The following is a 20,709-nucleotide window of genomic DNA, read 5'->3' as shown; positions in this document are numbered from 1 at the left end:
TAACACATAATAATGAAATTTGCCGTGCCCATACGATTGGATATTTTTAGAATGTTTTTGCCAATTCTCTTGTTTTCGACGGTAATAGCTGCACGGCGGCTATTAATGATACGAATATCCATCGAATTTATAGTATACTATTATATGTTTTCCAAGAAACATCATAGGGACCGATAAAATCCTTGAATAACCGGACGCCATTTTTTTTCGTGAATTTCTTTTTTACCCGACTATTTGCGTTTCCTGGGCGCCTTTCCTTACTTTTGGTACAACCGTGGCACTTGAACCAGAATTTGGCGGATGGTCATTTTTGTTATTTGGATAGACTATATTATCTAATTTGGATAACTGTCGGGAATCGAATAATTCAACAGTGTAACAATATCCACGAGACCACGACGTATAAAACATACATTATAATTATACACGACACTAGCAGCCGATTATAGTCTGTTTATTTATAGATACTTTTGTCCCGCGTTCTGGATGGGGAAGTTTGATGAATAGGTACGCCTTTTACCGAGTAAACATTGACATTGTTATAAATATATTTTTATTACTGATAGTCGATAAATAAACAATAATTATCCAGGATTCTCGGTGTTTATATGACTTCAATTACGTAAGATACCGATTGTATCTAATTAAAAACTCGAAAGACCCATGTTGACATTACAGTCTGGTTAGGTATAGATATTACTCACAGTCGCTCAAATATATTAACGTTAATTTTTTCATTACCACTTATCGACCGACAGTTAACACATAATAATGAAATTTGCCGTGCCATACGATTGGATATTTTTAGAATGTTTTTGCCAATTCTCTTGTTTTCGACGGTAATAGCTGCACGGCGGCTATTAATGATACGAATATCCATCGAATTTATAGTATACTATTATATGTTTTCCAAGAAACATCATAGGGACCGATAAAATCCTTGAATAACCGGACGCCATTTTTTTTCGTGAATTTCTTTTTTACCCGACTATTTGCGTTTCCTGGGCGCCTTTCCTTACTTTTGGTACAACCGTGGCACTTGAACCAGAATTTGGCGGATGGTCATTTTTGTTATTTGGATAGACTATATTATCTAATTTGGATAACTGTCGGGAATCGAATAATTCAACAGTGTAACAATATCCACGAGACCACGACGTATAAAACATACATTATAATTATACACGACACTAGCAGCCGATTATAGTCTGTTTATTTATAGATACTTTTGTCCCGCGTTCTGGGGAAGTTTGATGAATAGGTACGCCTTTTACCGAGTAAACATTGACATTGTTATAAATATATTTTTATTACTGATAGTCGATAAATAAACAATAATTATCCAGGAGTGTTTATATGGCTTCAATTACGTAAGATACCGATTGTATCTAATTAAAAACTCGAAAGACCCATGTTGACATTACAGTCTGGTTAGGTATAGATATTACTCACAGTCGCTCAAATATATTAACGTTAATTTTTTCATTACCACTTATCGACCGACAGTTAACACATAATAATGAAATTTGCCGTGCCCATACGATTGGATATTTTTAGAATGTTTTTGCCAATTCTCTTGTTTTCGACGGTAATAGCTGCACGGCGGCTATTAATGATACGAATATCCATCGAATTTATAGTATACTATTATATGTTTTCCAAGAAACATCATAGGGACCGATAAAATCCTTGAATAACCGGACGCCATTTTTTTTCGTGAATTTCTTTTTTACCCGACTATTTGCGTTTCCTGGGCGCCTTTCCTTACTTTTGGTACAACCGTGGCACTTGAACCAGAATTTGGCGGATGGTCATTTTTGTTATTTGGATAGACTATATTATCTAATTTGGATAACTGTCGGGAATCGAATAATTCAACAGTGTAACAATATCCACGAGACCACGACGTATAAAACATACATTATAATTATACACGACACTAGCAGCCGATTATAGTCTGTTTATTTATAGATACTTTTGTCCCGCGTTCTGGGGAAGTTTGATGAATAGGTACGCCTTTTACCGAGTAAACATTGACATTGTTATAAATATATTTTTATTACTGATAGTCGATAAATAAACAATAATTATCCAGGATTCTCGGTGTTTATATGACTTCAATTACGTAAGATACCGATTGTATCTAATTAAAAACTCGAAAGACCCATGTTGACATTACAGTCTGGTTAGGTATAGATATTACTCACAGTCGCTCAAATATATTAACGTTAATTTTTTCATTACCACTTATCGACCGACAGTTAACACATAATAATGAAATTTGCCGTGCCCATACGATTGGATATTTTTAGAATGTTTTTGCCAATTCTCTTGTTTTCGACGGTAAAACCCGCACAACGTCTATTAATATCCATCGCATTTATAATAATACACGATGATATTACATCATTCTATCACAGAACTCGATGTTTCAGTAAATTTCTTACGTAACCGGACAGCATTTTTTTTCGTTAACTATCCCGATAATCACGCAGTGCTCCCCGCTCTGTACACACTGCAAATGTTCAAAATATTCTACGTGCGATAGTTTTAGTTCAAAAATAATGGTTGTTAGAGAGAACAGAAATTTTATAGCGATTGGTGGCCCTGAAAAGGGCCGTTTTAGTTGAGTAATGATATTTCACAAAACGGGAGACTTATTTGGAGCTGGTGTACTTGGTCACAGCCTTGGTTCCTTCACTGACGGCGTGCTTGGCCAATTCACCGGGCAACAAGAGTCGGACGGCAGTTTGGATTTCCCGGCTGGTAATGGTCGAACGTTTGTTGTAGTGGGCCAGACGACTGGATTCGGCGGCGATGCGCTCGAACAGGTCGTTGACGAAGCTGTTCATGATGCTCATGGCTTTGGACGAGACTCCGGTGTCGGGATGTACTTGTTTCAACACTTTGTAGATGTAAATTGCGTACGATTCTTTCCTCTTGGGCTTGCGCTTCTTGTCGGACTTGGCGATGTTCTTTTGTGCCTTGCCGGACGACTTCTTCATTGCTTTGCCCGCCGATTTTCCTCCTGGAGCCATTTCGAATAGTTGTAAATAGACTTGTTGACTACTGAAACGTTGTGTACTGAGTGATAATTTGATATTACATCACTGGGTATATATTACCAAATCCAAGCGACATGCCGTTCGTTTATTGGTGTAAAAACCCACAGTGATGACGGTATAAATAGAATCGTCGATTAGTCCATAACAACGGAAAATGGAAATTTCTCCACGAGTACGTTTCACGATTATGCCGAACGAAAACCACAACGTTTGGTAATGAAAATCAACCGAACGGTGTGACGTAGTATCGTAGTGTTGTTATCTCTGTCCAATCACAGAATTGCTATCCACAATTTTACTATATAAACGAAAATTTCAGGAAAATTATACATCAGTCTCATCTAGTATCGAATCTGAACCATACCAAGCACTATAAAAATCATGAGCGGACGCGGCAAAGCAGGAAAATCGAAGGGAGGCAAATCCAAGACCAGGTCGTCCCGCGCCGGACTCCAGTTCCCGGTCGGTCGTATCCATCGTCTGTTGAGAAAAGGAAACTACGCCGAACGTGTCGGAGCCGGAGCACCGGTATACCTGGCCGCCGTCATGGAGTACTTGGCAGCTGAAGTTTTGGAGTTGGCCGGTAACGCGGCCCGTGACAACAAGAAGTCTCGTATCATCCCCAGACATTTGCAATTGGCCATCAGGAACGACGAGGAGTTGAACAAATTGTTGTCCGGAGTGACCATCGCTCAAGGTGGTGTGTTGCCCAACATCCAAGCCGTGCTCTTGCCCAAGAAGACCGAGAAGAAGGCTTAACTTTCGATACCCCTTACCCAACAAACACAGTTAATAAAACGGCCCTTTTCAGGGCCACCAAAATCAAAACAAACGTCGGTCCGAAGTTTTTTCAGCAGATGCACTAGGCAGTGTAGGTAGTACTACACGTGTAGCTGTTGTTGCTTTCAGATTTTTAAGCGAATGCCTTGACATTTTTTAATCGAGACCGGGCGCGATCTTACATTAAATATACTTGGATAACGATTCTCAAGTGACTTCATTCCATTTCCTTCATATTTCGAGGAAGCCGTCACGTCTTGTGGCCTTTAACCTTAAAAATCGGATTACAAAAAAATGATCACATCGAATTATTATAGGTACACTGTCAAAATAAGATGGCTCGTCGTCAAACGAATGTTTCGAATTAGACGCTAATTTTACTCAAATATGGCTACGCTGACCACTGGCGATGGCGGCTTACAAAACAACGTTTTCATATTTTTTAAGTTTTTTACTCTTTTATACGACACGTGGTGTTTTTTAATTTTATATTCCAAAGCAGAATATTTTTCTTAGTATTTCGATACATAGAAGTGGACAAACATTTCGCGGGGTAACCCCGTAACACTCCACTCCGCTCATCAAAACTTTAAATACTTATAACTCATCAACTACTCGTCCCAAATTCGATTTTCATGTATCGAAATACCAAGAAAAATATTCTGCTTTGGAATATAAAATTAAAAAACACTATGTTGTCGTATAAAAAAGTAAAAAACTTAAAAAATTATAAGGATAAAAAATATTTAAAAATATAATTTTTTTAATAAAAACGTTGTTTTATAAGCGACTTGAAACGACGTAAAAAAAAAAAAAAATTACACTATGAAATATTGATTGTTGTTTGATAAAAGAATCGCCCGGTGTTAACTGTATAAGTAGAACAAAATATTTTGACGGTTTGATTGTGACATTAAAAATAATCTAGTTATGTTGTATAATTTGACAAGACGTCAATCAAATAAACCCGGAAATGAATATAGCACGAGGTAATCAGATGATTAGCAATCAAACAATGAAATACAAAATATATTCTAAAAATATTCTAATATGTATCTGTTTTCGGTTATTTGGGAAATGACGACGCGATAAAGTATCGAGATTAGGACTTAACTGTATTGTAAATACCGTGATGCGGGTATTACCGTCGATAACAAGACATTTGGAAACCTAACCTAACCTAACCTAACCTAACCTATCGGAATTTACAATTGGCCATCAGGAACGACGAGGAGGTGAACAAATTGTTGTCCGGAGGGACCATCGCTCAAGGTGGTGTGTTGCCCAACATCCAAGCAGTGCTCTTGCCCAAGAAGACCGAGAAAAAGGCTTAACTTTGCACCTACCTTACCCATGAGTAGCAAACCTGAAGTATCAAGCGTCTTAATACTTTCAACAACAATCGGAAAATTTGTTTCAATATAAGTCGGACCAGGATGAGTTTTGATTATTTTATGAATAATCAAAATATATTTTTTTTGTATATTCAAAATCAACAAAATGTATCATGAGGCAATTGATTAACCCATGTAGACTAGTATTTTATAGTTACACCTTTACGAGTTTTCATTAAATTTGTATCATATTATTGTAGGCATTAACTATACCGGGTGATTCTTTTGTCAAACAACAATCAATACTTCGATAAAGTGTAAATTTTTTGAGTCTTTTTATTTTTACATTCCAAAGCGGAATCTTTTTCTTGGTATTTCGATACACGAAAATCGAATTTGGGGGCGAGTAGTTTTATGAGTTATAACGTGTTTAAAGTTTTTGATGAGCGGAGTTTTTTAATTTTATATTCCAAAGCAGAATATTTTTCTTAGCATTTCGATACATAGAAGTGGATAAACATTTCGCTGGGTGACTCCGTACCACTCCACTCCGCTCATCAAAAACTTTAAACACGTATAACTCATAAACTACTCGCCCCAAATTCGATTTTCGTGTATCGAAATACCAAGAAAAAGATTCCGCTTTGGAATGTAAAAATAAAAGACTAAAAAATTTACACTTTATGAAATATTGATTGTTGTTTGATAAAAGAATCACCCGGTATTAACTGTAAATAGGCAATAATATTTTAAAGCCTAGCAACGACGATTGTTCACTTTTGGTTCGATTGTGACATTACAATTAAAGCTAGTATAATATTATATTGTATAATTTGACGACAAGACGTCAATCGAATAAACCAAGAAATTAATATAGCACGAATTATCGGGGTAATCAGATGATTAGCAATTAAACAATGAAATATATTCTGAAGTATATTATTCTAATATCTGTTTTCGGTTATTTGGGAAATCACGACGCGATAAAGTATCGTGATTAGTACACTTGACTGTATTGTAAATAACGTGACGCGGCTATTACCGTCGATAACAAGAAATTTGGTAAAAACATTCTAAAAATAACCCCTTTGCAATTCCATTATTATGTGTTGTCTGTCGATCCGTGGTTATGAAAATATTAATATTAACACGTGAGCGACTGAGTAAGTTATACCTAACCATATTATACCCGTCTACAATGTCAACATGGGTCTTTCGGAATTTTACTTAATTGAAGCCACATAAACACCGAGAATCCTGGATAATTGTTGTTTAGTCATCGATAATCAGTAATAAAAACGTCAATGTTTACATGGTGAATGGCGTACCTGTTTATCAAACTTCCCCAGAGAGCGTGACACGAACATCTATAAATAAACAGACGATAGTCGGCACCGTCGAATTTACTCGATTCCCAATCTAATAATTCTGGACAGGGTTTTTTTTTATTTATTATTGTCTCATATCAGGTATAATAATTATGTAATAATATAATTATACTGCCGCTAGTGTAATATTAACAATCACTATTCATCCCCATCGCCAGAATACAAGTACGTTTTGGTGGCCCTGAAAAGGGCCTTTTTAAGGTATGGTAACTAATGACGATGATCAAAGTTAAGCACGTTCACCGCGGATGCGACGGGCCAACTGGATGTCCTTTGGCATGATGGTGACACGCTTGGCGTGGATCGCGCAAAGATTGGTGTCTTCGAACAGACCTACCAAGTATGCCTCGCTAGCTTCTTGCAACGCCATGACCGCGGAGCTCTGGAAACGCAGGTCGGTCTTGAAGTCCTGGGCGATCTCGCGCACTAGACGTTGGAACGGCAATTTGCGGATCAAAAGTTCTGTGCTCTTCTGATAACGACGGATTTCACGGAGGGCAACGGTTCCCGGACGGTAACGATGTGGTTTTTTCACTCCTCCGGTGGCGGGTGCGCTCTTACGTGCGGCTTTGGTGGCCAACTGTTTCCTGGGCGCCTTTCCGCCGGTAGATTTACGAGCTGTCTGCTTGGTACGTGCCATTGCGCTGCTGGATTAGATTGTTCTGGGTTGGTGTGCAAAACGTGGATGTCGGACGACTGATGTGGTTCGAACTTTGCTTTGCTTTGCTTTGAAAGGGATGGCTATGCCGTTTACTATTCCAGGCTTATGCCTCTACTAGTGGATGGAAATTAAGAAGAAATGGTTAGATTTATTGGTCTGCCCAAGAGAGTGGGTAGGGTTTCAATTTACGTTTAGTATTTGGGGGAGGGTGTGTTTTACCTAGAAGTCGGATGTAAGTATGATTCGAGAAAGAATTTTTGTAGAACATTGATTTGGTTTGGGAACGAATGGAGTTTTGAATAGATTTGAAATTTGTCGATTTTAGAAGGACCGAATTTTTAACGATAGTGGGTAAACCCGTTATCGTGCGAATGCCGATGTTTTGAACAGATTCGATACGTCTCCAATGTGAGGGACCGATGAAAGGAGCCCAAGAGGGGCCAGCATATGAAAGAATTGGAGAGACGTAGAGTTTTAGAATATTGAGCTTTGAAGATTTTGGGACAGGGCTAGAACGGTTGAGAATGGGGTAAAGAATTCCGCGGACGCGAGTGGCTTTTTTGGTGATGTCTTGAACGTGTTTGTCGAAGGTGAGTTTGCGTCCTATTGTAACGCCGAGGTATTTGGCATGATTGGACCAAGTCACTGGATGGTTGTCGAGTAGTAGTGGTGGGATGTGAGTAGTATTGGAACGTCCGAAAAGAATACCTATTGTTTTGGTAGGGTTTATTTTGATTTTCCAGCGATGAAACCATGTGGTAGCTAGGTTGAGTTGGTGTTGTAATTGTATGGCTGCACGTTTCGGGTTTTTGTCGAAAGTAAAGAACATAGTGTCGTCAGCGAATAGTGAGAGGTGAGCTTTAGGAGTTGTTGGTATGTCGTTAATGTAAGTCAAGTAGAGAGTAGGTGAGAGGCAGGATCCTTGAGGGACGCCTGCGAGTATGTGTCTGGTGGACGAGAATGAGTCTTCGATTTTTGTGACAAAAGTGCGGTCAGTGAGAAAGGATTCGATGATTTTAACGATTTCAGTCGAGATGTTGAGTTGGGACAGTTTGTAGAGGAGGCCGACGTGCCAGACCCGGTCGAAGGCTTTTTCCACGTCAAGGAAAATGGAGGCGGTGTTAACGTTTTTGTTAAAGTTCTGACTAAGTTGGTGAGTAAGTTTGGTCAGTTGTAGAGTGGTAGAGTGTTCAGGTCTGAAGGCAAATTGTTCTGGGCGGATTTTGTCTCGAAGATTGGTTTGAAGGTGAGAGAGGATGATTCGTTCGTAAATTTTTGATATTGAGGAGAGTAGAGCGATAGGTCGGTAATTTTCGGGAAGTTTGTGATCTTTACCCGGCTTAGGGATGGAAATTATTACTGCTTTTTTCCAAGCACGTGGAAAGTAGCAAATTCTGAGGGAGCAATTTATAACTTGTGTTAGGGAAAATAGAATGTTATTCGGTAGAAATTTAAGAGCAGTGTTGGTGATGAGATCGACACCAGGGGCTTTCTTTTTGCGGAGGTTGTTTATGATTTTTTGGATTGTGCCAGGGGTGGTGAATAAATTAGATTTGGTGATACTTATGTTTCGAAGTAAGTTGGAGTGGGCAGAAACTTCTGGAAGGTCGGGACCAGGGTTTGGTTGGAATTGGAGTTCGAGAGAGTCAGCTATCAGCTCGGCTCGATCGATGGCCGGAAAAACTAGACCGTTGGGGCCGGTGAGAGGGTGGGATGCAGGACGTTTGTGGAGGAGACATTTGTTTAGTTTGTATATAGAGCCGTCCTGATGGTCAAGAGAATTAAGAAAAATGTCCCACTGGTCAGTTTTGTGAGTTTCGAGTAAAGTTCTGATTAGTGAGATTTTGGCGTTAAGTTGACGTTTGGTAGTCGGGTCACGGTTTCTTTGCCATTGACGGCGTAATTGGTTTTTTTCAGTTATTTCAAGTTTTATGTAGTCAGGTAGTAAAAAGGAAGAGTTTTTGTGTTTAGGGGTAAATACGCTAGCTTCGATCGCGTGTTGTATGTTTTTGGTGAGAGTATCAATTGCCAAGTCGATTGACTCACTGTTGATGGTCGGTCGTTCAGTTGGGCTTGGTAAGTTGGATAGGATTGTCTTGTATTTTGTCCAGTTAATGAAGCGGTTAGTCGTTGGAGGGGACGATGATACCGGAGTACACAAGGTCTCCAGAAGGATAGGGTTGTGGTCAGAAGATAGCTCGTTGAGGTTGTCGATGTGAGTAGGATAAGGTAGTCGAACGAGTGCGATGTCAAGTATGTCAGGTCTGTATCTAGCGTTTGTCGGGAAGTGTGTGGGGGATGAGGGAGCAGTGATGGTATAGTCCGATTGTTGAACGTGGTCGAAAAGTACGCGACCGGCAGCGTTTGTCGAGTGGCTAAACCAGAGAGGGTGTTTGGCGTTGAAGTCACCTGCAGAGATTTGCCATTCGGCACTTTGGGTCAACAAGTCCAAGTCGTGAGACGTGAGTGTTGCACCTGGTGGTTTGTATACCGCTGATACAAGGACTTCGTGGCCGTTTAGTTGGATGAGGACAGAAGAGGTTTGAATGAGTGTGTTAAGAGTTATAGGTTGATGAATGATGCGTCGGTGGATTAGAACAGCCGTGCCGCCGTGAGCAGGCGAGCCGCGGACGGGCGGCAGGTCATTCCTGTATGTGAAGAAATTTGGAATGTGAAGTTGGGTAGAAGGAGATAGACGGGTTTCATTTAGTAGGATTATGTCAGTTTTCAGTAGGAGAGCGAGGGAGCGTAGTTCGTTGAGTTTGTTTTTGATGCCGTTGGAGTTCCAAAATAGGATTTTTAAGTTATTCATTTGGGGGTGAGAGAATGGACAGGAATGTTTTAATTGTAGTTTCTATGAGTGATTTTGGATCTTGATTGTTAGATAGTGCAGTCAGTAGGTTGGTGAGCAGGTTGAGAATAATTGGTAAGTTAAATTGTGGGATTGGAGAAACTAGAGAAGTGTTCGCTGATTTAGAAGTTGCTGCAGAGTAAGTGATTGTAGAGTTTTGCTGGTGGGGAGGTGGTGGTGGAGGAGAGGTCGGGATTGGCTGTGAGACTTGTTGTTGGGCGGACTTTTGGTTCGGTGGTGGAGATACTTGCTGTTTTTGGGCCAAGAAGTGGGGGCAGCCTCGAAAGTTTGCCGTGTGCGGACCGCCACAGTTGCAGCAAGTCGGAGCAAGTTCAGGGGTTTTGGGGCAGACGTTGGCAGCGTGGTTACCAGCGCATTTAACACACCGTGGCGGGTGACCACAGTTACGGGAACCATGGCCAAAGCGTTGGCACGAGAAGCACTGGGCTGGGCCGGAGGGTTTAAGGGGTTCGACCGAGATTTCTAAGTAGAACAAGTTAGTGAGGAGAAATATATCCTTGGCAGTCGGGTTGGCAGCGATATGCACGAGACATATAGGCATTGGTTTGTCTGGGGTTCCAAAGCGGCGGACGAATTTAACGGAAAAACCCAGGGACTCAAGTTCGTCCTTGAGTTCATCAGAGGTTATGTCATTGGGTATTCCCTTCAGAACTACCTTAAGGGATCGTTCTTCGGGGAGTGAAAAGGTGTGGAATTCGATACTAAGTTTCAGTAGAGTTTTTTGGATTAGCCGGAAAAGGGTCGCATCGGCGGCCTTTAAGGTCACCCGTTCGCCGGAGGCCTTGGCCGACAGAGAGCTTGGTTGCAAGTTGGGGAGTGCGTAAATGGTGGGCGCGACCTTACGCCAGGAAACGGAGCTCAGGATTATGGGAGGTGGTCTGGGGATTGTTGGAGATTTGTACGGTGATTGGGTTGTTGGGACGGGGTTGGTTGATGCAGGAAGTAATGTATCTGTAGATAGTACGGAGTTTAGTGAGGAATGAGAGTGTTGAGTCGAGATGCTTGAGTCAGAAAAGGAGTCTAGAGTTTCGGAGCCAGAAGTTCCTGACGGAGTTGGAGAGGGGGGAGCAGAACGTTGACGTGATATTTTAAGTAAGTGGTTGGTAGGAGGGTTTCCCCCTTTGCGTTTTTTGCCCATGTTTGATAGGCGTGGGTGTGTGTGTTAAAGGGAGGGGATGGGATGCTGTGGCTATGTGAGGGCGCGGCCCCACGACAGCTAAAACGGAGGGACGTCGCTTCCGCGACGGCTTACTTATGGGCGCTGGTGCCCTGTTGGAGAGCGGTGAAAACGGCTGTTTGAGTTGAAGGTTCGTGGTGTGAACCGTGGGCGCTGGAGCCCTGTTGAAGCAGTGAGAACGGCTGTTTTGAGGTTGTAGGTTCGTGGTGTGAACCGTGGGCGCTGTTGCCCTGTTGAAGCGGTGTGAACGGCTGGCTGTAGAGTAGTTGGCAGAGGACGTCTTGCTCGGATGTGAACTGAACGTTGAATAAATGATGATGATGTGGTTCGAACACACTGTCGACCGGTATATATACGTAAATGGGAACGGTATGCGTCGTCCTCATTGGACGATGTTTAACGTTTAGAATTTTAGCGGCGGGGGTGGGGGGATAACCGGTCATGGTTCCGATTGGTGGTTCGGTGTCGTGAGAAACGTTTAAAAGAGACTGCGACCTGAAGAAAAGTATCAGTCAACGTTCAGTTCACATCCGAGCAAGTTGTCCAACACTATTTCCAACATTCAAAATGACAGGACGAGGCAAAGGAGGAAAAGGTCTGGGAAAAGGAGGCGCGAAACGTCATCGTAAAGTGCTCCGTGATAACATCCAGGGAATCACCAAGCCCGCCATCCGTCGGTTGGCTCGCCGAGGCGGTGTTAAACGTATTTCCGGTTTGATCTACGAAGAGACCCGTGGAGTTCTGAAGGTATTCCTGGAAAACGTGATCCGTGACGCAGTCACGTACACCGAGCACGCCAAGAGGAAGACCGTCACCGCCATGGACGTCGTGTACGCTCTCAAACGACAAGGTCGTACTCTGTACGGTTTCGGAGGTTAAATACTTACTGCTGAAGTTTAAAAACATCTTAAAAAGGCCCTTTTCAGGGCCACCATATGATGATGCCATAATATATCTCGCTTATAAAACCTTAGAGTAAAGAAATATTCCGTTCAAGTTGGTTATTCGTTGGCGTAAATGATAATTCCCAATTTGTTTAAGAAAAAAAACACGCGGAATAACGTTCCGAATATAACAGATTATATTCTATAATATTTTTTTTTTTCATGATTATAATTGAAATACTACCGTAAGTCAAAACATAGAAATAACCTTAATCTTGTTATGATATTATTATATTGCGGGACTTTGAATTCAATATTACAAAAAAAGCTTTTTTGCGAATTCCAGTGGTGATTCACTATTTCACTACGTCATTCGTTTCGTGAACCTACCATGAATAAGCTAAGAGGTTTTTGTTTAATGATTTATTTTTAGAATGTTTTTTTTTCGAATTTCATTATGTACATTATAATTGTTATATTACAAGAAACATCGGTTCCTATAATGTGATAGATTAACCATGATGACATGGATAATAGTATAGGTGCTATGAACACGATAGATATTCATATTATTAATAGCCGTTGTGCGGGTATTACCGTCGATAACAAACAATTTGGTGAAAACATTCTAAAAATAACTCACCAATGAAAAACCTCAAAGAATGATATTGAGAATACTTGCAAAAAGGGTGTCCAAAAACGTAGAAAATGTAAATTATTGTTGTAGGAACTAAAATTCAGAAAATTTGTTTCTATAGAAATACCGGGACGGGGAATAATAATAATATCTCGACGTAATTAAATGTCATTATAAGTTAAATCATTGATGCAGTTATAAATAAAATTTCATTTGGGAAATTCTTAATCCATGGTTTTATTTTAACTAATTACAACGAAACTTCGAATTAACTGAGGGCATTGCGTGAATTTTTTCATGTACTTTATCACTTGTAAGACGGACACAACAAATGCGTGTACGTGTACAGGCCACGACGTTGCGCAGGTGAACCGTAAACAATTCACGTTCATTTTTATTTTTTTATTTTAACTTTTCGTCTATCCAGATATAACGCGATGAGACTCCTGAACACCTATTTGCAGTTGTTAATATGACTACTTGTCTTGAGGTCGATCAGCACACATTTTAAGATTATTTATTTATTTTATTTGAATTTAAAATTTTGGAAAATATTTAATATTTAAACAAAATCGACAGGAGTTTAGGAAACGTTAACCTGACCTAACCTAACCTAACGTCGGGAGTTTAGGAAACGTTAACCTAACCTAACCTAACCTAACGTCAGGAGTTTAGGAACGAGAAAATGTGTTGTTATCGATCTCAAGTAAATATTTTAATGTATCCAAATCAGTTTTCAGACGTCTTATCACGCTATCAGGTCCATCGGTAGGTCGGGACAAAAAGTGCATACAAATGAACATAAATTGTTGGTAATCTGCATTGAGTTTCGGCCGAAGTCCTCTCACAATGTGTCATTATAATTATTATTTATTCAACATGATTTCGGTTAAGTACGATGAAGACGAGATTTATTGATAAGGTCTGCCTCGTTAAAATTTCAGGTAGAAACGCCGGTGACGCCGTGCCGTAGCAGAGTCCTAAAACCGTCATATTCGAACAGCCGCTGTTCGTCGGGAAATCGATCGATTGGAAATCTGCAAATTCTATGGTCTCGGGGAACTCGTGGAGAATTAATCCAAAATATTTTTGTAAATTTTCGACTGGTTTCAGTCATACGGCAGACCTTCAAATACGGTTTACGAAAACCCGGTCGGAAGTGTGGAAATAACGACTCGTGGTGGTTTCGTGGTACTGGGTGGCGATGCAATAACCATTGGCGATCGTTTAGAATTTAGTTAGCTTTCCAAAAAGTTCAAAGCCAGATTTTTACCAACATTTCCCGTTGAGATATTGTGAAAAACGATTGTACAACCGTAGCTCGGAGGACGACGCGAATCACACTGGTTTACTAGTTGGCACGGTGCACTGTATATATTTACACATTTTTTTAACACACTTGGTATCGCCGCAGTTAACAGTCGAATTATCCATCGTTTTAAATATATACCTGAACAATTTCATCATCAACATGACAGACACCGTCGCCACAACTCCGGCTCCAGTCGCCGCATCGCCGGCCGCGAAGAAGTCCCCTGCCAAGAAGAAGTTGTCGGCTTCTAAAGTCAAGAAGACCGTTGCGTTGCACCCGACCACCGCCGTGATGGTCACGTCGGCCATCAAGGAGCTCAAGGAGAAGAAAGGTTCGTCGTTACCGGCCATCAAGAAATACTTGGCCGCCAACTACAAAGTCGACCCCGCCAAGCTGGCGCCTTTCATCAGGAAGTTTTTGAAAGCCGCCGTCGCCAACGGTACCGTCGTCCAGACCAAGGGAACCGGCGCTTCGGGACACTTCAAGTTGCCCGTCGCCGAGGTCAAGCCGAAAAAGGCCGTTGTAGCCAAAAAGAAGAAATCCATCGTCAAAAAAGTCAAAGCCGCCGGAACACCGAAGAAGAAGAAGCTCGTAGCCGCCAAGAAACCCGCGGCGGGTGAACCAGCAGCCAAAAAAGCGAAAAAGACCGCTGCGGCGAAGCCCAAGGCGACTACACCAAAGAAGGCCCCAGCCAAAGCGAAAAAGCCGGCCGCCGTCAAACCCAAATCGAAGAAGACTCCGATCAAGAAAACCGCAGCTCCCAAAAAGAAGTAGTGCGGTAGTAAAATACTATCCCTCTTCCTCCCTTAAAACGGTCCTTTTCAGGACCACCAATTTTATGACTCGCACTTCTCTCACCAACTATATTTTTTCGTACATTTTTGTAAGCTGTGTACGATTTTGGTATGACGCGTGATTTAGAAAAACATATTTTATAAAGTGTGTTCGCGTTTGGTCGTTTCAGACTATGGACGGGTGAGACGCACCCAGTTGCGGTTTGGATTATATTGCAATTAATTAAAATAAAAACATCGGTTACAATTGTTAAGGAATTCCCAAATTCAATGTTATTTATAGCAGACTAATAATAACATTTAATTACGTCGAGATACTATTGCCCGTATCGGTATTTCTATAGGTTTTTCATTGATCAGTTATTTTTAGAATGTTTTTACCAAATTCCTTGTGACCCGCACACTGGCTATTAACGACATGAATATTATTTATTATCAAATTATAATGTTATATTTATATCACCTGTGACAATCGCCAATTGTGTTGACGTTCTAATAATTCAAATAAACCGAGACGTGAATAGAAAGACAAGTCGTTAAGCGGTAAAGAATATAACTAAAACTCGCACATTTCGTTACGTTCGGGTTATTTTCATCAAATATTTCGATACTTTCAAATTTCAGTTCGGAGCGGGACGAAGGCAGCTGTTTCTTCGGCGGCGGACATCTGAACGTCTGTCCTTGATACATATTATGACACATCTCTACGTTTCGTCGGAAGAGTCGGTGTTTACGCGTAAGTTTGTTTTAATTTTATTTTGGTGCTCAAATTTACCATTTTAGACTTGAATTGAATTAAATATTTATCGACACGGACAATTTGCTAACTCGGTGACGTATAAACGATTTAAATGATAATAACATTTTAATTACGTCGGTACATTATTGCTTGTATCGGTATTTCTATAGGTTTTTCATTGATGAGTTATTTTTAGAACGTTTTTACCAAATTCCTTGTTATCGACGGTAATAGCTGCACGGCGGCTATTAATGATACGAATATCCATCGAATTTATAGTATACTATTATATGTTTTCCAAGAAACATCATAGGGACCGATAAAATCCTTGAATAACCGGACGCCATTTTTTTTCGTGAATTTCTTTTTTGCCCGACTATTTGCGTTTCCTGGGCGCCTTTCCTTACTTTTGGTACAACCGTGGCACTTGAACCAGAATTTGGCGGATGGTCATTTTTGTTATTTGGATAGACTATATTATCTAATTTGGATAACTGTCGGGAATCGAATAATTCAACAGTGTAACAATATCCACGAGACCACGACGTATAAAACATACATTATAATTATACACGACACTAGCAGCCGATTATAGTCTGTTTATTTATAGATACTTTTGTCCCGCGTTCTGGGGAAGTTTGATGAATAGGTACGCCTTTTACCGAGTAAACATTGACATTGTTATAAATATATTTTTATTACTGATAGTCGATAAATAAACAATAATTATCCAGGATTCTCGGTGTTTATATGGCTTCAATTACGTAAGATACCGATTGTATCTAATTAAAAACTCGAAAGACCCATGTTGACATTACAGTCTGGTTAGGTATAGATATTACTCACAGTCGCTCAAATATATTAACGTTAATTTTTTCATTACCACTTATCGACCGACAGTTAACACATAATAATGAAATTTGCCGTGCCCATACGATTGGATATTTTTAGAATGTTTTTGCCAATTCTCTTGTTTTCGACGGTAATAGCTGCACGGCGGCTATTAATGATACGAATATCCATCGAATTTATAGTATACTATTATATGTTTTCCAAGAAACATCATAGGGACCGATAAAATCCTTGAATAACCGGACGCCATTTTTTTTCGTGAATTTCTTTTTTACCCGACTATTTGCGTTTCCTGGGCGCCTTTCCTTACTTTTGGTACAACCGTGGCACTTGAACCAGAATTTGGCGGATGGTCATTTTTGTTATTTGGATAGACTATATTATCTAATTTGGATAACTGTCGGGAATCGAATAATTCAACAGTGTAACAATATCCACGAGACCACGACGTATAAAACATACATTATAATTATACACGACACTAGCAGCCGATTATAGTCTGTTTATTTATAGATACTTTTGTCCCGCGTTCTGGGGAAGTTTGATGAATAGGTACGCCTTTTACCGAGTAAACATTGACATTGTTATAAATATATTTTTATTACTGATAGTCGATAAATAAACAATAATTATCCAGGATTCTCGGTGTTTATATGGCTTCAATTACGTAAGATACCGATTGTATCTAATTAAAAACTCGAAAGACCCATGTTGACATTACAGTCTGGTTAGGTATAGATATTACTCACAGTCGCTCAAATATATTAACGTTAATTTTTTCATTACCACTTATCGACCGACAGTTAACACATAATAATGAAATTTGCCGTGCCCATACGATTGGATATTTTTAGAATGTTTTTGCCAATTCTCTTGTTTTCGACGGTAATAGCTGCACGGCGGCTATTAATGATACGAATATCCATCGAATTTATAGTATACTATTATATGTTTTCCAAGAAACATCATAGGGACCGATAAAATCCTTGAATAACCGGACGCCATTTTTTTTCGTGAATTTCTTTTTTACCCGACTATTTGCGTTTCCTGGGCGCCTTTCCTTACTTTTGGTACAACCGTGGCACTTGAACCAGAATTTGGCGGATGGTCATTTTTGTTATTTGGATAGACTATATTATCTAATTTGGATAACTGTCGGGAATCGAATAATTCAACAGTGTAACAATATTCACGAGACCACGACGTATAAAACATACATTATAATTATACACGACACTAGCAGCCGATTATAGTCTGTTTATTTATAGATACTTTTGTCCCGCGTTCTGGGGAAGTTTGATGAATAGGTACGCCTTTTACCGAGTAAACATTGACATTGTTATAAATATATTTTTATTACTGATAGTCGATAAATAAACAATAATTATCCAGGATTCTCGGTGTTTATATGACTTCAATTACGTAAGATACCGATTGTATCTAATTAAAAACTCGAAAGACCCATGTTGACATTACAGTCTGGTTAGGTATAGATATTACTCACAGTCGCTCAAATATATTAACGTTAATTTTTTCATTACCACTTATCGACCGACAGTTAACACATAATAATGAAATTTGCCGTGCCCATACGATTGGATATTTTTAGAATGTTTTTGCCAATTCTCTTGTTTTCGACGGTAAAACCCGCACAACGTCTATTAATATCCATCGCATTTATAATAATACACGATGATATTACATCATTCTATCACAGAACTCGATGTTTCAGTAAATTTCTTACGTAACCGGACAGCATTTTTTTTCGTTAACTATCCCGATAATCACGCAGTGCTCCCCGCTCTGTACACACTGCAAATGTTCAAAATATTCTACGTGCGATAGTTTTAGTTCAAAAATAATGGTTGTTAGAGAGAACAGAAATTTTATAGCGATTGGTGGCCCTGAAAAGGGCCGTTTTAGTTGAGTAATGATATTTCACAAAACGGGAGACTTATTTGGAGCTGGTGTACTTGGTCACAGCCTTGGTTCCTTCACTGACGGCGTGCTTGGCCAATTCACCGGGCAACAAGAGTCGGACGGCAGTTTGGATTTCCCGGCTGGTAATGGTCGAACGTTTGTTGTAGTGGGCCAGACGACTGGATTCGGCGGCGATGCGCTCGAACAGGTCGTTGACGAAGCTGTTCATGATGCTCATGGCTTTGGACGAGACTCCGGTGTCGGGATGTACTTGTTTCAACACTTTGTAGATGTAAATTGCGTACGATTCTTTCCTCTTGGGCTTGCGCTTCTTGTCGGACTTGGCGATGTTCTTTTGTGCCTTGCCGGACGACTTCTTCATTGCTTTGCCCGCCGATTTTCCTCCTGGAGCCATTTCGAATAGTTGTAAATAGACTTGTTGACTACTGAAACGTTGTGTACTGAGTGATAATTTGATTTTTTGCATTGCATTGCAAGTAGGACGACCATAGATTGGTCTATGTGCTCTTTTCAGGCGGATGCCTATTAAGAGATGAATGATATGGCAGGTAGGTTTAGGTATACTATGACTGTGACCAATCGAATGGTCGTATTTTAGGAGTTGATCTTATTGTCGATACGGCTTCATCACGGCCCAAGTTTTTAATATGATTGTGGTTTGAGAAGGTGTTTTGATAGAATAGTCTTTTTGAATTATCCTTTACTACTTCATGTATGGTTTTTATTCTGGCAGAGTCACGAATGTTCTGGTTTGATACGAATCTCAAGAGGCCAGCACTGGACCGTACGCAACTGGTCTGAACTGATTCAATGAGATTCCAGTTAGATGGCGAAATACAAGGGCCCCAGGCCTCGGCGGCGTATGTTAAGAGAGGTCTTATGTACATGAGATAGATTTGAATTTTGGATTTGAGCGGCACTGGGCTGCGGCTATTTAGGACTGGGTTGAGCATATTTTTGCATCTGCGCGCTTTGACGAGAGTATTTTTGACGTGGTTGTTGAATGTTAGGTATTTGTCGAAAGTGACTCCAAGGTACTTTGCATGGTTTGTCCACGGGATGGGTACACCTGCCATGGTAATTTGACTCAAATTAAACGTGGTGTTTTTGTTGAACAAAATAGCTACTGTCTTACTTGTGTTGATGCCTAGCCTCCAGTTTTTGAACCATGTTAAGGCCAGGTTAATTTGCCTTTGAAGTGCATTAATTGCGTATTTAGGGTTACGATTTGAGGCTAGAAACATGGTGTCGTCGGCGAATAAAGCGAGACTGCTGTTAGCGTTAACAGGTATGTCGTTTGTGTATATCAGGTATAGGTATGGTGACAGGCAGGAGCCTTGTGGCACACCTGCTCTGATTGGACGGTTACTGGAGACAGAATTATCGACACGAACGTTAAAATATCTGTCGGATAAGAACGATTGGATAAGCTTAATTAAGTGGATTGGGGTACCAATTTTGAATTTGATAATTTGATATTACATCACTGGGTATATATTACCAAATCCAAGCGACATGCCGTTCGTTTATTGGTGTAAAAACCCACAGTGATGACGGTATAAATAGAATCGTCGATTAGTCCATAACAACGGAAAATGGAAATTTCTCCACGAGTACGTTTCACGATTATGCCGAACGAAAACCACAACGTTTGGTAATGAAAATCAACCGAACGGTGTGACGTAGTATCGTAGTGTTGTTATCTCTGTCCAATCACAGAATTGCTATCCACAATTTTACTATATAAACGAAAATTTCAGGAAAATTATACATCAGTCTCATCTAGTATCGAATCTGAACCATACCAAGCACTATAAAAATCATGAGCGGACGCGGCAAAGCAGGAAAATCGAAGGGAGGCAAATCCAAGACCAGGTCGTCCCGCGCCGGACTCCAGTTCCCGGTCGGTCGTATCCATCGTCTGTTGAGAAAAGGAAACTACGCCGAACGTGTCGGAGCCGGAGCACCGGTATACCTGGCCGCCGTCATGGAGTACTTGGCAGCTGAAGTTTTGGAGTTGGCCGGTAACGCGGCCCGTGACAACAAGAAGTCTCGTATCATCCCCAGACATTTGCAATTGGCCATCAGGAACGACGAGGAGTTGAACAAATTGTTGTCCGGAGTGACCATCGCTCAAGGTGGTGTGTTGCCCAACATCCAAGCCGTGCTCTTGCCCAAGAAGACCGAGAAGAAGGCTTAACTTTCGATACCCCTTACCCAACAAACACAGTTAATAAAACGGCCCTTTTCAGGGCCACCAAAATCAAAACAAA

General features: G+C 40.4%; 7 protein-coding genes across 7 annotated transcripts; 4 read left to right on the top strand and 3 right to left on the bottom strand.

Moving 5' to 3' along the window:
• Nucleotides 1-2,608: 2,608 nt before the first annotated feature.
• LOC132941039 (histone H2B-like) lies at nucleotides 2,609-3,074 on the bottom strand. Its single transcript, XM_061008888.1, has one exon. The coding sequence runs from the start codon at nucleotides 3,036-3,038 to the stop codon at nucleotides 2,658-2,660; it is 381 nt and encodes a 126-aa protein (XP_060864871.1). The 5' UTR covers nucleotides 3,039-3,074; the 3' UTR covers nucleotides 2,609-2,657.
• A 276-nt stretch (nucleotides 3,075-3,350) lies between these two features.
• LOC132940335 (histone H2A-like) lies at nucleotides 3,351-3,888 on the top strand. The gene has a single exon (XM_061007862.1). The coding sequence runs from the start codon at nucleotides 3,447-3,449 to the stop codon at nucleotides 3,822-3,824; it is 378 nt and encodes a 125-aa protein (XP_060863845.1). The 5' UTR covers nucleotides 3,351-3,446; the 3' UTR covers nucleotides 3,825-3,888.
• Nucleotides 3,889-6,210: 2,322 nt separating this feature from the next.
• Nucleotides 6,211-7,253, bottom strand: LOC132940330 (histone H3). Its single transcript, XM_061007858.1, has one exon. It carries the CDS (start codon nucleotides 7,205-7,207, stop codon nucleotides 6,797-6,799), a length of 411 nt encoding a protein of 136 aa, XP_060863841.1. The 5' UTR covers nucleotides 7,208-7,253; the 3' UTR covers nucleotides 6,211-6,796.
• A 4,547-nt stretch (nucleotides 7,254-11,800) lies between these two features.
• LOC132940337 (histone H4) lies at nucleotides 11,801-12,198 on the top strand. The gene has a single exon (XM_061007865.1). It carries the CDS (start codon nucleotides 11,845-11,847, stop codon nucleotides 12,154-12,156), a length of 312 nt encoding a protein of 103 aa, XP_060863848.1. The 5' UTR covers nucleotides 11,801-11,844; the 3' UTR covers nucleotides 12,157-12,198.
• A 2,014-nt stretch (nucleotides 12,199-14,212) lies between these two features.
• LOC132940329 (histone H1A, sperm-like) lies at nucleotides 14,213-14,922 on the top strand. The gene has a single exon (XM_061007857.1). It carries the CDS (start codon nucleotides 14,270-14,272, stop codon nucleotides 14,882-14,884), a length of 615 nt encoding a protein of 204 aa, XP_060863840.1. The 5' UTR covers nucleotides 14,213-14,269; the 3' UTR covers nucleotides 14,885-14,922.
• Nucleotides 14,923-18,400: 3,478 nt separating this feature from the next.
• On the bottom strand, nucleotides 18,401-18,866 carry LOC132940332 (histone H2B-like). The gene has a single exon (XM_061007860.1). It carries the CDS (start codon nucleotides 18,828-18,830, stop codon nucleotides 18,450-18,452), a length of 381 nt encoding a protein of 126 aa, XP_060863843.1. The 5' UTR covers nucleotides 18,831-18,866; the 3' UTR covers nucleotides 18,401-18,449.
• A 1,296-nt stretch (nucleotides 18,867-20,162) lies between these two features.
• LOC132940334 (histone H2A-like) lies at nucleotides 20,163-20,700 on the top strand. The gene has a single exon (XM_061007861.1). The coding sequence runs from the start codon at nucleotides 20,259-20,261 to the stop codon at nucleotides 20,634-20,636; it is 378 nt and encodes a 125-aa protein (XP_060863844.1). The 5' UTR covers nucleotides 20,163-20,258; the 3' UTR covers nucleotides 20,637-20,700.
• The last annotated feature ends 9 nt before the right edge of the window (nucleotides 20,701-20,709 follow it).

This window comes from Metopolophium dirhodum, chromosome 3, assembly GCF_019925205.1.
Source record: "Metopolophium dirhodum isolate CAU chromosome 3, ASM1992520v1, whole genome shotgun sequence".
In the NCBI taxonomy this organism is placed as follows: Eukaryota; Metazoa; Arthropoda; class Insecta; order Hemiptera; family Aphididae; genus Metopolophium; species Metopolophium dirhodum.
This window is presented reverse-complemented; position numbering and strand designations above follow the sequence as displayed.